This window comes from Schistocerca americana, chromosome 1 (assembly GCF_021461395.2).
Source record: "Schistocerca americana isolate TAMUIC-IGC-003095 chromosome 1, iqSchAmer2.1, whole genome shotgun sequence".
NCBI lineage: Eukaryota > Metazoa > Arthropoda > Insecta > Orthoptera > Acrididae > Schistocerca > Schistocerca americana.
This window is the reverse complement of record NC_060119.1, coordinates 208,374,423-208,387,442: the sequence shown is the minus strand read 5'-3', so window position 1 is coordinate 208,387,442 and position 13,020 is coordinate 208,374,423. Positions and strand designations below refer to the sequence as shown.

Sequence of the window (13,020 nt, the reverse complement as noted above, 5' to 3'; positions counted from 1 at the left end):
TGGAAGTTATTTCTTTTGGTGAAGTGAGTGACATATTCATGTACCTGAAGCTATCTGTAAAGGCTAGTTTCAGATATTCGAGGGCATTATTTACTGATCCTGACAATCCCATTCTATCAGTTCCAATACATTTTTGCAGAAACCAGGCTTATCTTCACCGAAGTCCGCTTGCGCCAGTATTTCCATACCTCTAAATATAATTCGTATCAGTATTTTGCAGTCGTAGCTTTCGTTAAGTAGTCCATAGGCAGATATTGTAATACTCGGAGGCTCGGTATGTTTTCTTGGGCACGTATCTGCTTCTGCTCCCCTCCTCTCCTCCCCACCCTTTCCCCCTCTCCCTTCCCCTGCCGTCAGCTGTCACAATCAGCTGTGCGCCGCGCGCCGGTGGTTTACAGTCGCGCCGACGGCTGAGTGCGCTTACGTAAAGATCGCGAGGGCGGGAAACCGAGCCGGCGGCCGGCAGACCGCAAGCAGCAGCAGTCGTCCTCGCCGGCTTCTGGCCCCTCCGTCGCCACTTCTGCGAGTGCCGCGGCACCGAACACATCTCGCAGTGCGCTTCTACAGCCATCGAAGCGGGCAGACCTCAGCACGCTACACGTGCAGGTCGGACGCGTGTAAACTGCCAGTTAAAGCTCCTACATTCTCCTTTCCACCTATCGATATATTTCTTTGCCTGCGGCGGAGCTCTCTGCTTGAAAAGAAGTGACCTGTGTAACGTAAGAGAAGCGAATATTTACTGTCGATAAGAGAATCTCTTGAATGACTTGCAACAGGTTACTGACCTCAGCAACTCTGTGCGCTTCCTCGCTGGCCTTAAATCGTACCCCGAGGGCTCGCTGCAATGAGTCTCAGCAAACAGCTGCTAAACCGAGACGCTCTACACAAATCCGGAAGTAAGCAAGCGTAATTCGGGCTGTGGATTGTGTATTATCTCAGACCGCACAGTTTACTTATTGCTCTGGCATTGCCGTGGATTACGCACAATGACTACGAGCTTCCTAAGACGCTGCTCAGCTAAATAGCGACGGAATCTGCATCTGCTTTCTTTTAACAGCATAGGCGTGCGTGAGTCGGCACGAATTGCTTCTGCTCGTGCTTCTGGTAAATACGGCGGCGTCAGAGGGAAGCGGGTATATTTCGCGCCACCGCATCCCGCACTACTTGGACAAACTAGAAACGAAATTCGAGATAACTTCTTCGAGTGTGGACGAGGAGTCTCATAAATTGTGACAATATGGATTCAGGCAGCGAAGGAGTAGTAACGAGTGTGATTAAAAGTGGTGGTGCATTGCACGAAGACTCACTCGGTAATTACCTGCATTCGAAGACAACCGTAAATTCCACGTCACCGGTTCAGATTTGCAAAGAAACGTTTCCTGAAAGTGTATGTACGGACGAAATCGATCGCTATGGTAAAATGGACTACACAGCGAGGGAGGAATGCGTGACAAATTCACACGCTTCCGGATCCGAGAAACTCAACGAACTGGAATGCCGTCCCGCAACGGAGACCGCGGTTCGCTCGCCCGCTGACGCTCCTGCGACAGATCGGGAACTGAGTACAGCGATCGACCAGTGCAGATCGATTGCGAACGGCGCTGTGGAAAACAGTCCTTCCACGGACATCGGTCGCGGTACCGAGAGTGAAAGCAGTGAGACGGGATCGGCGGACGCGACAAACGGTGTCAGGGAGACAACACCAGTGGACGGTGGAACTGCTTTGCAAAGTAGCGAGGAAGTGCCTCGCCGCTGCTTCGGAGGGCAGGTCGCGTCGGTGCGTCCCAGTAGTGAAGCGCCTCCCCAGCAACACGGCGGCGGTCTCCCTATGCCCGAAGGAAACGCTGAGCCCGTGGCAGTCGCTGCTGGTCAAAACACAATGTCTACCGAAAGCTGCGCTTCCAGCGAGCGATGTCGACCAGAAGAGGGGTCGGGTGACAAGACTGGAGACACCAACAGTAATGACAGCGCCTCTACGGTTGTTCCGAAGAGCAACGGTGGCTTCGACAACCCGGCTTTCGTCGGCGACGGCGACAGACCGCCTGCGAAAGAGAAGAGCCTCGACGCCAAAGTGGAGAGCGACACGGAACGCGGCGGGGAGTCTTCGGGCGCGGCTCGTGAGAGGCGCCGTATCGTGGCGAACGTGCTGGTGCTGAGCTTCGCCTTCCTGGTCCACTTCACGGCCTACTTCGGCGCGGCCAACCTGCAGAGCTCGGTGAACGCGTCCGAGGGACTGGGCACCGAGTCTCTGGTGGTCGTGTACGCGGCCCTCATAGTCTCCAGCTTCTTCTTGCCCGCCACCGTCATCAGGTAAGCGCCGCAGTTTGTTGGCAGTGCTACGTAATTTTTTTTTTAAAAAAGATAAAAAAGATAAAGTATTAGTTGAGGACCAATTGGATGAAAATCAGTGTGGGTTTAGGCCTCTTAGAGGTTGTCAGGACCAGATCTTTAGCTTACGGCAAATAATGGAGAAGTGTTGTGAGTGGAACAGGGAATTGTATCTATGCTTTATAGATCTAGAAAAGGCATATGACTGGATTCCTAGGAGAAAGTTATTGTCTGTTCTACGAGATTATGGAATAGGAGGCAAACTTTTGCGAGCAATCAAAGGTCTTTACATGGATAGTCAGGCAGCAGTTAGAGTTGACGGTAAATTGAGTTCATGGTTTAGAGTAGTTTCAGGGGTAAGACAAGGCTGCAACCTGTCTCCACTGTTGTTCATATTATTTATGGATCATATGTTGAAAACAATAGACTGGCTGGGTGAGATTAAGATATGTGAACACAAAATAAGCAGTCTCGCATATGCGGATGACTTAGTTGTGATGGCAGATTCGATTGAAAGTTTGCAAAGTAATATTTCAGAGCTAGATCAGAAATGTAAGGACTATGGTATGAAGATTAGCATCTCCAAAACGAAAGTAATGTCAGCGGGAAAGAGATATAAACGGATTGAGTGCCAAATAGGAGGAACAAAGTTAGAACAGGTGGACGGTTTCAAGTACTTAGGATGCATATTCTCACAGGGTGGCAACATAGTGAAAGATCTGGAAGCGAGGTGTAGCAAAGCTAATGCAGTGAGCGCTCAGCTACGATCTACTCTCTTCTGCAAGAAGGAAGTCAGTACCAAGACTAAGTTATCTGTGCACCGATCAATCTTTCGCCCAACTTTGTTGTATGGGAGCGAAAGCTGGGTGGATTCAGGTTACCTTATCAACAAGGCTGAGGTTACGGATATGAAAGTAGCTAGGATGATTGCAGGTACTAGTAGATGGGAACAATGGCAGGAGGGTGTCCACAATGAGGAAATCAAAGAAAAACTGGGAATGAACTCTATAGATGTAGCAGTCAGGGCGAACAGGCTTAGATGGTGGGGTCATGTTACACGCATGGGAGAAGCAAGGTTACCCAAGAGACTCATGGGTTCAGCAGTAGAGGGTAGGAGGAGTCGGGGCAAACCAAGGAGAAGGTACCTGGATTCGGTTAAGAATGATTTTGAAGTAATAGACTTAACATCAGAAGAGGCACCAATGTTAGCACTGAATAGGGGATCATGGAGGAATTTCATAAGGGGGACTATGCTCCAGACTGAACGCTGAAACGCATAAGCAGTCTTAAATGATGATGATGATGATGAAAGATCTTTATTTACAAAAACCATAATAATTACACAAAATTAACCCACTTCCTTATCTCATTAGTGGGTCATAATAATTATACAGCTAATACTTAATTTGCAGCTAGTTACAATTTTCAATTGAGCTACAGTTAGTTTTTCATATAATGGGCATTAAATTTCTAATAACTACGGCTTATGTCTATTTCTTAAAACTAATTCCTATCGCCTGCAGCGTCACATGTGTGCCAGTGAAAGATATAAACCTACTTTTGATAGCCTTGCTCATCGAGCTAAACCCGAAGAGCGTGCCCCTGGCACTGGGCAGGCCACGATGTTGAGTCGCTGCAGTTCCCTAGCATAATTTTCCTACAAACTAAGTACTACAAACTAACTTATCCTACCTCATTTCCGGTGCATGTTCTTATCGGTAGCATTGACCCCCACTCCCCCTAATCCTGCACGTGGCGGATTCCAACTACGATGGAAAGTCGGCCAGACCACGAACGGGCGGTATGGGAATAGGGCTCTGGTCGCAAGCAGTGTTGGTTGTCTTTGTTATTTAGTTCATGTCCCTCAAGTATTCTGTTAAAACTTTCCGTGATACCTCGTTGGCCAATGTGTTTAATATTTGTAAAGTGTCCTCACGTCTAAGCAGTTGATATGTGGCGTGGTTTGGTAGTCTGTCTCGAAGTGTAGTCGCAGCATCATTGAAGAGGGGGCGTACCCTCTGACATGCCACAGTCACACGCTGGTGTAGCCCTCTTCCCAAATGGAGGGTCCATGGCCAGTGAGAAAATGGATCAGTCCTCGTGTAGGCTCAAAATATTTCATGTCCAAGCGCTCCCTCACATCTGGTATGAACTGGAAAGTTCTACGTCCAGCTTCTTCTACCTCCCAAGACTCCTGCCAAAGTTCCTCCCCTCTTTTCCTTGTTTTGGCTTGACCTCTTCTATCTTGGTAGCTCTATTTCAGATCACGAGTCTTCCTCACCATCCTCGTTAGCGGTCATCACTAAAGCATGATTGTGTGGTGGCGCTATACGCCGAGTACCTGGTTCGAACCGTACTACGATCATCTCATCTACATCTACGTGATTACACTGCTATTCACAATAAAGTGCCTGGCAGACGGTTCAATGAACCACCTTCATGCTGTCTCTCTACCGTTTCACTCTCGAACGCTACGCGGGAAAAACGAGCCATGATTTCTCTTATTTTATCGTGATGATCATTTCTCCCTATCTAGGTGGGTGCCAACAGAATGTTTTCGCAATCGGAGGAGAAAACTGGTGATTGAAATTTCATGAGAAGATCCCGTCGCAACGAAAAACGCCTTTGTTTTGATGATTGCCACTCCAATTCACGTATCATGTCTGTGACACTATCTCCCGTATTTCGCGATAATACAAAACGAGCTGCCCTTCTTTGTACTTTTTCGATGTCATCCGTCAGTCCCACCTGATGCGTATCCCACATCGCACAGCAGTACTCCAGAATAGGGCGGACAAGCGTAGTGTAAGCAGTCTCTTTGGTAGACCTGTTGCACCTTCTAAGTGTTCTGCCAATGAATCGCAGTCTTTGGTTTGCTCTACCCACAGTATTATCTATGTGATCGTTCCAATTTAGGTTATTTGTAATTGTAATCCGTAAGTATTTAGCTCAATTTACAGCCTTCAGATTTGTGTGACTTATCGCGTAATCGAAATTTAGCTGATTTCTTTTAGTATTTATATGAATAACTTCACACTTTTCCTTATTCAGGGTCAATTTGCACTGTTCACACCATACAGATACCTTATCTAAATCATTTTACAAGTCGTTTTGATCATCTGATGCCTTTACAAGACGGTAAATGACAACATCATCTGCAAACAATCTAAGATGGCTACTCAAATTGTCTCCTATGCCGTTAATATAGATCAAGAACAAGAGAGGTCCTATAACCCTTCCCTGGGGAACGCCGGATATTACCTCTGTTTTACATACTGAGTATGTCCACAAATGCGTGACTGGCTTGTGGAATATTTGACTGATATCACCCAGTACGTCACAGTGGACGGCGAATATTGTACAGAAACCAAATTGACATAGGGTGTGCCCCAAAGAAGCGTAACAGGACCTTCAAATTTTAGGGCTCTGTTCTCAATCGGTAAAAACGGAACGTTTATAGGATCTGTCTGTCTGTTTGTCTGTCTGTCGGTTCGACGTTAAGAACCATTTTTCTTACCGTAGACATATCAAGTTGAAATTCGTGTCACATTCTAAGGTCTATGGTCCCTTGGCGATGTAAGCGATGTAATCGTAAAGTTTCTGTGTCAATGTAATCAAAATAAAATGTCATTTATGTCACATACTTTGATACTCGTTAAATCACTCATCAAAACCTACATGAAACTTCACGTTGACCTAGAATCAAACGATTCAAATGACTCCGAGAACTATGAGACTTAATATCTGAGGTCATCAGTCCCCTAGAACTTAGAACTACTTAAACCTATCTAACCTAAGGACATCACACACATCCATGCCCGAGGCAGGATTCGAACCTGCGACCGTAGCGGTCGCGCGGTTCCAGACTGAAGCGCCTAGAACTGCTCGGCCACGCTGGCCGGCCCGCCGACCTAGAATCATGAAATACGTGATCAAGCTAGTTTTAACAGTACAAGTAAAGGAAGAACTTGAAAATTGTTAGGCCGGCCGAAGTGGCCGTGCGGTTAAAGGCGCTGCAGTCTGGAACCGCAAGACCGCTACGGTCGCAGGTTCGAATCCTGCCTCGGCCATGGATGTTTGTGATGTCCTTAGGTTAGTTGGGTTTAACTAGTTCTAAGTTCTAGGGGACTAATGACCTCAGCTGTTGAGTCCCATAGTGCTCAGAGCCATTTGAACCATTTTTGAAAATTGTTAATTTATAGTTTGTATCACATGAAAAAAAATTTTTTTGTCATTTGTTATCCGACTGCCTGTATGTTCGTCGGCCGTGGTGACCGAGCGATTCTAGGCGCTACAGTCTGGAACCGCGTGACCGCCACGGTCGCAGGTTCGAATCCTGCCTCGGGCATGGATGTGGGTGATGTCCTTAGGTTAGATAGGTTTAAGTAGTTCTAAGTTCTAGGGGACTGATGACCTCAGATATTAAGTCCCATAACGCTCAGAGCCATTTGAACCATTTGCCTGAATGTTCGTCTGTTAAGACTCCTTTTTCTCAGGAACGGGTAGACTTATTAAGCTGAAATTAATGTCACTTTCTAAGGTCCATGGTTTCTCGGTAAAATCAAAACGTTAAACTTCTAAGTCAGTGCAATCAAAAGATACAGCCATTTAGTCACGTTGTTTCATACAAACTCATTCATCAAAAACTATAGGGTACTTTCCGTTGACCAATAATCGTGAAATGGCAGGAAGCAATGTTGCAGAGTACAAGTAAAGGAAAAAGTCCGAAAATTTTTAATTTGTAATTGTGTCTTACAAACAAATTTATATTTTTGTCATCTGTTATCTGACTGCCTGTCTGTCCGTCTCTGAAGATATCTTTATCTCATGAACTTGTAAATTATCAAGTTGAAATTTGTATCACGTAGTCTACACTTCCTTCGTGGTGTACAAAAAGTCAGTGCAATCAAAAGATCCGGTCATTTATGTCACATATTTTGATACTTGCCAACTCACTTATCGAAACCTAATGTACTTCCCGTTGATGTAGACCCACCAAACTTGGCAGGAAGCGAGGTTTCACAGTGCAACTGAAGGGAAAAATCGGGAAATTTGTTAATTTGTAATAATATCACTCAAAAACTAAGACCTCTTTTTGTCAAGGTTGGATGGACGTACAATTTGAAATTTATCTCACATACTAAGTGTATGGTGGTGTAAGAACATTAAGCTGCCAAGTCAATACAGTCAAAAGGTACGGCCATTTATGTCTCTTATTTTGAGACTCGCAAACTCTTTTATGATAACCTGTAGAATATTTTCCGTTGATATAAAGCCATAAATTTGGGAAGAATCAAGATTCTACACTGAAACTAAAAAAAAGTGTTAATTTGTAATTCTATCACACGAAGAAAGTACTTGTTTTGTCATGTCTCCGACTGCCAGTTTGTCTTTCTGTGGAGACCCTTTTCCTCAGGAAGCGGCGGATGTATCAAGTCGAAATTTATGTCATATACCAAAGTCTACGATCTCTTGCCGGTATAGAAATTTGAGCTTCCACGTTAATGCAATCAGAATATACGGAAAATTATATCACATATTTTGATATCTTGTCAGTATCGATATCGATAACAAGCAAAAGTCGTCGACATTCTCGATTCCCAGGATGGGTGAACAATCGATACACATAATTAAGTTTGCACTGAGCCCTCACTGCACGAGTGCTACTAGCACTTACCCTGATTTTTTCAATAGAGAACACGATTTAGCAATCAGGGTCGGCAGCACTATAAGATTGTTCACTGGCGATGCAATTAGTTGTCTGCATGGAAGTATAGTCGTTAGACTATTGCCAGAAAGTGAAGAAAGGGTTGGACAAAATTTCATTTGTGTAATGACTGGTAGTTCTCTTTATATGCGGGTATTGTATTGCATTGTATTGTATTGTATGGAACTGGGGACCTAGAAACGGCCGGCCGGAGTGGCCGATGGGTTTTTGGCGCTTCAGTCTGGAACCGCGCGACTGCTACGGTCGCAGGTTCGAATCCTGCCTCGGTCATGGGTGTATGTGATGTCCTTAGGTTAGTTAGGTTTAAGTAGTTCTAAGTTCTAGGGGGCTTAAGCCCCATAGTGCTCAGAGCCATTTGAACCATTTTTGAACCTAGACGGAGAGGCCTCGTCCCCGCCATAGCCCGCAGTGGTTCACAACCCCACAACAGACTACAGCAGTCCACTCACCCCACCCCCGCCCCACACCGAATCCTGGGTTATTGTGCGGTTCGGCCATCAGTGGCCCCCTGGGAACGTCTCACACCAGACGAGTGTAACCCCAATGTTTGTTTGCGTGATAGAGTAACACATAAGGCGCTACTGTGGCTAGTTTTAGATTATCGTTGCAGTACTTCGAGTACTCTTTAAGCAGGCGTGACAACAGATACTCAGACAATTCAGAGAGGCACTGCTAGAATCTTGAGTGGTCAGAATTGTTCATACGAAAACTGTTACAGAAATGCTCAGGGAAATTAAATAGCAGTCCTCAGAACAACGACGAAGTAGTTTTCGTGGAATCTGCAATCAATGAAGTCTGTGTGACCATTACACTGTTACCATCGTATATGTTATGTATGGATCATCAGAACAAGATAAGATAAATTAGGGCACGTGCAGAAGCATGCAAGACATTTGTTCTTTGCTCTGTATGCGAATTTAGTAGGACGAAAAAGGGATACTGAAGGTACGATTTAGCATCCGCCATACCTGAGCAGAGGTCTGTGGAGTATTTGCAGTATTTAGTTTCTAAAATTTTAGGTGCGGGAATGTATCTCTTCAATCGTGCAAGCCCCCCCCCCCCTCCCTCTCAAAAAAAGTACAATTTTACAATTTTCGATTTTTGAAAATTGAGTTCGACCTTTATCCCGACTAGGATGTGGGGCATGGACGTGAGGGGAAGGATGATTACGTATCGGCTCGAAAGGCTGCCAACTTTAAGCCATGCGCGAGCCGCGCGGCAATTGATCAACAGCTCTGGCATGAATTACGACACGGAAGAAACAAGATTTAATGAGAGCCTATTATACAGAGGCTCGTGTTCAAACACTTCTTAGCTTATTTATTTCTCTTTGACATACATAACACAAGACGTCACCATGCTACTAGATCGCTGAGGTCGCTGTCAGTCGTATACAAATGGTAATATGTACCGATCACAACTTCGAAAAGAATCTCATCTTGGCTACGCTACAGATCTCTGAGGATGCTGCCAGCTGTTAACAAAAGACATTCCAGACGACACACGCGCGCACGCACACCTACAGTATCTTGCCCAACGTCTCTGATCAGAGCATTGCGTTGGTCACTCAGTATTACGTTCAGTGGTGCCGACGTGCTCAATAAATAATGCAACATATATTTTCTCGGCAAATTTCGGTTGAAAAATTGCGTAATTTTTTGTGGGACATCGTGGAAGCTTCAGCCTCTACTGTTTTATAATGAAGTTCGATATGTGGCGGCCCTATATTGTTGTTGTTGTGGACTTAAGCCCAGAGACTGGTTTGATGCAGCTCTCCATGCTACTCTATCCTGTGCAAGCTTCTTCATCTCCCAGTAACTACTGCAACCTGCATCCTTCTGAATCTGTTTAGCGTATTCATCTCTTGGTCTCCCTCTACGATTTTTACCCTCCGCGCTGCCCTCCAGTACTAAAAAGGTGATCCCTTGATGCCTCAGAATATGTCCTACTAATCGATCCCTTCTTCTAGTTAAGTTGTGCCACAAGTTTCTCTTCCCCCCAATTCTGTTCAGTACCTCCTCATTAGTTATGTGATCTACCCATCTAATCTTCAGCATCCTTCCGTAGCACCAAATTTCGAAAGCTTCTATTATCTTTTTGTCTTGGCGTCTGTAACGTGGTGCGTCCAAAGCAGAGAGCCGTCATTGAGTTTTTTTCGGCGGGAAACCACAGCGTAATAGATATTGAAAGGCGTTTGCAGAACGTCTCCCGAGACTTGGCAGTGAATTAAGCACAGTGAATCGTTGGGAGACGCCCTTGTCATCATGGCAATAAGATGGCGTAGATCCGTCCGATCTCACGCGCGCCGGCCGGTCGCACACAGCAATGTTGGGGAGTGCGGACACTCTCATTCGAGGTGATCGACGGACCACAGTCAATCAGCTGCCCAGCTGCACGTCTGTGTTGGTAGTGCTGACACACGCGTCCACTAGTTGGGGTACTCAAATGTGTGCGCCCGATGGTTCCTCGCAGCCTAACAGAAGACCAGAAAAAGCAACGAAGGACGACCTGTGCGGAATTGCTTGCGCGTTAGGAGGCTAATCGTGCCAATTTTTTGTCGAACGTCGTCACAGGCGATGAAACGTGGTTCATTACTTTGAACCGAAAACAAAACAGCATCCACGGAACGGCGCCGCACCACTTCTCCCTTGTCGGAAAAGTTCAAAGCCGCACCGTTATGCGGTAAAGTCATGACGACGCCCTGCTGGGACTGTGAATTCTGTTTGACGTCCTCCCTCATGGTGCAACGATCAACTCTGAAGTGTACTGTGCTACCTTCAGGACATTAGACAAATAATTTCAGAGTGTTCGTCGCCACGAAAACGCAATCGAACTTCTCCTTCCCCATGATGAAGCAGAGCCTCATACAAGTTTGCGCGCCTGAGAGAAGCTCACAAAACTTCACTGGACTTTTCGCCGGCCGGTGTGGCCAAGAAGTTCTAGGCGCTTCAGTCTGGAGCCGTGCGAACGCTACGATCGCAGGTTCGAATCCTGCCTCGGCCATGGATGTGTGTGATGTCCTTAGGTTAGTTAGGTTTAAGTAGTTCTAAGTTCAAGGGGACTGATGACCTCAGATGTTAAGTCCCATAGTGCTCAGAGCCATTTGAACCATTTTGATCACTTGACTTTTCTTCCTCATCCACCCAATAGCCGGGATCTCACACCTTCCGACCTCCATCTGAACCAATGAAGGATGCACTCCCCGGGAAGCAGTACGTGGATGATAAGAGAGGATGACGCAGCAAAACGTTAACTCTGAAGGCGATCAATATAGTGGTACTTTGGGGTCCTCTCATTAAGGTGGCGTAAAACCGTGGCACTGAACTAAGATTGTGTTGAGAAATAGGGTTTGTAACTAAAAGAATGGGGAATAATATGGGGTATTAGAATCCTGAATGAAACCAATCTGATTTCAGAAAAAAAGTGTTGCATCACTTATTCAACGCCCGTCGTTGGTTAGTCGCTATGTAATACACGTTTAGTATTTTAAATCTCCAGTGTTGACTTGTTCCAGTGAGCTAAAAAAAGTTCTCCGGGAGGTGCCGGAATGCCTTTCCGACGAGTTCCGGCCGAAATTAATCTCTGAGTATGTGAATAATATAGGGGTAAAGAAATTTCTATTGCTAGTATTTGACTGTCAGGGCGAGCCTTTGCTTACATACTGATCGCTAGACTTTTTGCAAATCTCACTGCAGTGTCTTGTTAAATGAGGGCATGAGACACTACAGATAGTGATGCGTCCGTAGAAAGTTGACTTTAAACCCAGTGATCCCTTCGGTGCTATTCGGGAGGCGTAGGCTATTTGCCAGCATCGGGTTTCACCCACTTTCTTCTCTCACTGCCACTGTTAGTGGTGCGCACTACTTACTCAACCACTACAGCCACCTACGAATATGTTTATTTACCAGCAACACAACAAACGTTTCCCCGACTGCTACGGTCGCAGGTTCGAATCCTGCCACGGGTATGGATGTGTGTGATGTCCTTAAGTTAGTTAGGTTTCAGTAGTTCTAAGTTCTAGGGGACTGATGACCTCAGATGTTAAGTCCCATAGTGCTCAGAGCCACCACAAACATTTCCCGAAATAGAGGCCAACGTGTGCGAAGAATGAAAACCTTGGCAATGAGTAAGCTGAACCTACCACAGGATGGCTTCCAGCCAACCACGGACAAGCGGAGCATACACCAGGAAATATTTGTTAAAACCGTGGGAAAATCCACTTTGTAACACATCTCATTCCTTGTTGTAAGAAAAGCGATACTTAAATCCAATCCATTTTATTAAGTTACAGCAACAACCATTCTATTTAAATCGTCCTTAGGTATTAGTGTAGACAAAAGGCGGAGTTTTCTGAGAGAAAAGCGTTGAACTCAAGCTAGAAAAAGGCACTTTGCACTGCGACATCAGCGTAAGAATCCCTACTGTGTTTAATAGTTGCCTGCTTACTATCAGTGAATTAACATTGCAGATGACTCGGATGGCGCGCTTCTTGGCTAAATGTACTAATTGAACCTAAATTGTGTTGTCGCAGAGTATTACCCCATTTCACCCCAAGGGTTGAAAGTGGGCTAAGTAAACTGGCTACAGAACACCACAGGTGTTTACGGGCGACGGTTTTCCGATAGTAAATGAAGGAGTATTTAAAAACTGTGTAACATGCCGTCGACGCCGAGATCTTTAGAGACCCTCAGGTTCTAGTGAAATAAGGAAGACGAAGGAAATGATCATCTTTCCAAAGAATGAGTACCAGATTCAATATTTGGAGATTTACTTAAACCATGAAAAGCTAAATCTGGATAGTCGGTCAATTATTTCAATCCAAAGTGCTCCCTGAAGCGCGTGCAGACTTTTAACTACAGCGCCATTTCTCTAAGTTTCGGGGAATGAAGCTAGCTGCTGGAACCGTTGGTATGTGGCTTCCATCTAATTCCCGCCAATGATTCCCTATTCCACAAATCTGACGT

The 13,020-nt window shown here is 45.6% G+C and overlaps 1 protein-coding gene across 1 annotated transcript in view; it reads left to right on the top strand.

Annotated features, from left to right (window-relative positions):
* The first annotated feature begins 415 nt into the window (after positions 1–415).
* Positions 416–13,020, top strand: part of LOC124619194 (protein unc-93 homolog A-like) — a 271,654-nt gene continuing 259,049 nt past the window's right edge. The window contains exon 1 of the mRNA XM_047145453.1: positions 416–2,310. Coding sequence (XP_047001409.1) covers positions 1,238–2,310 — 1,073 coding nt within the window. The 5' untranslated portion in view covers positions 416–1,237. The remainder of the gene's footprint in view (positions 2,311–13,020) is intronic.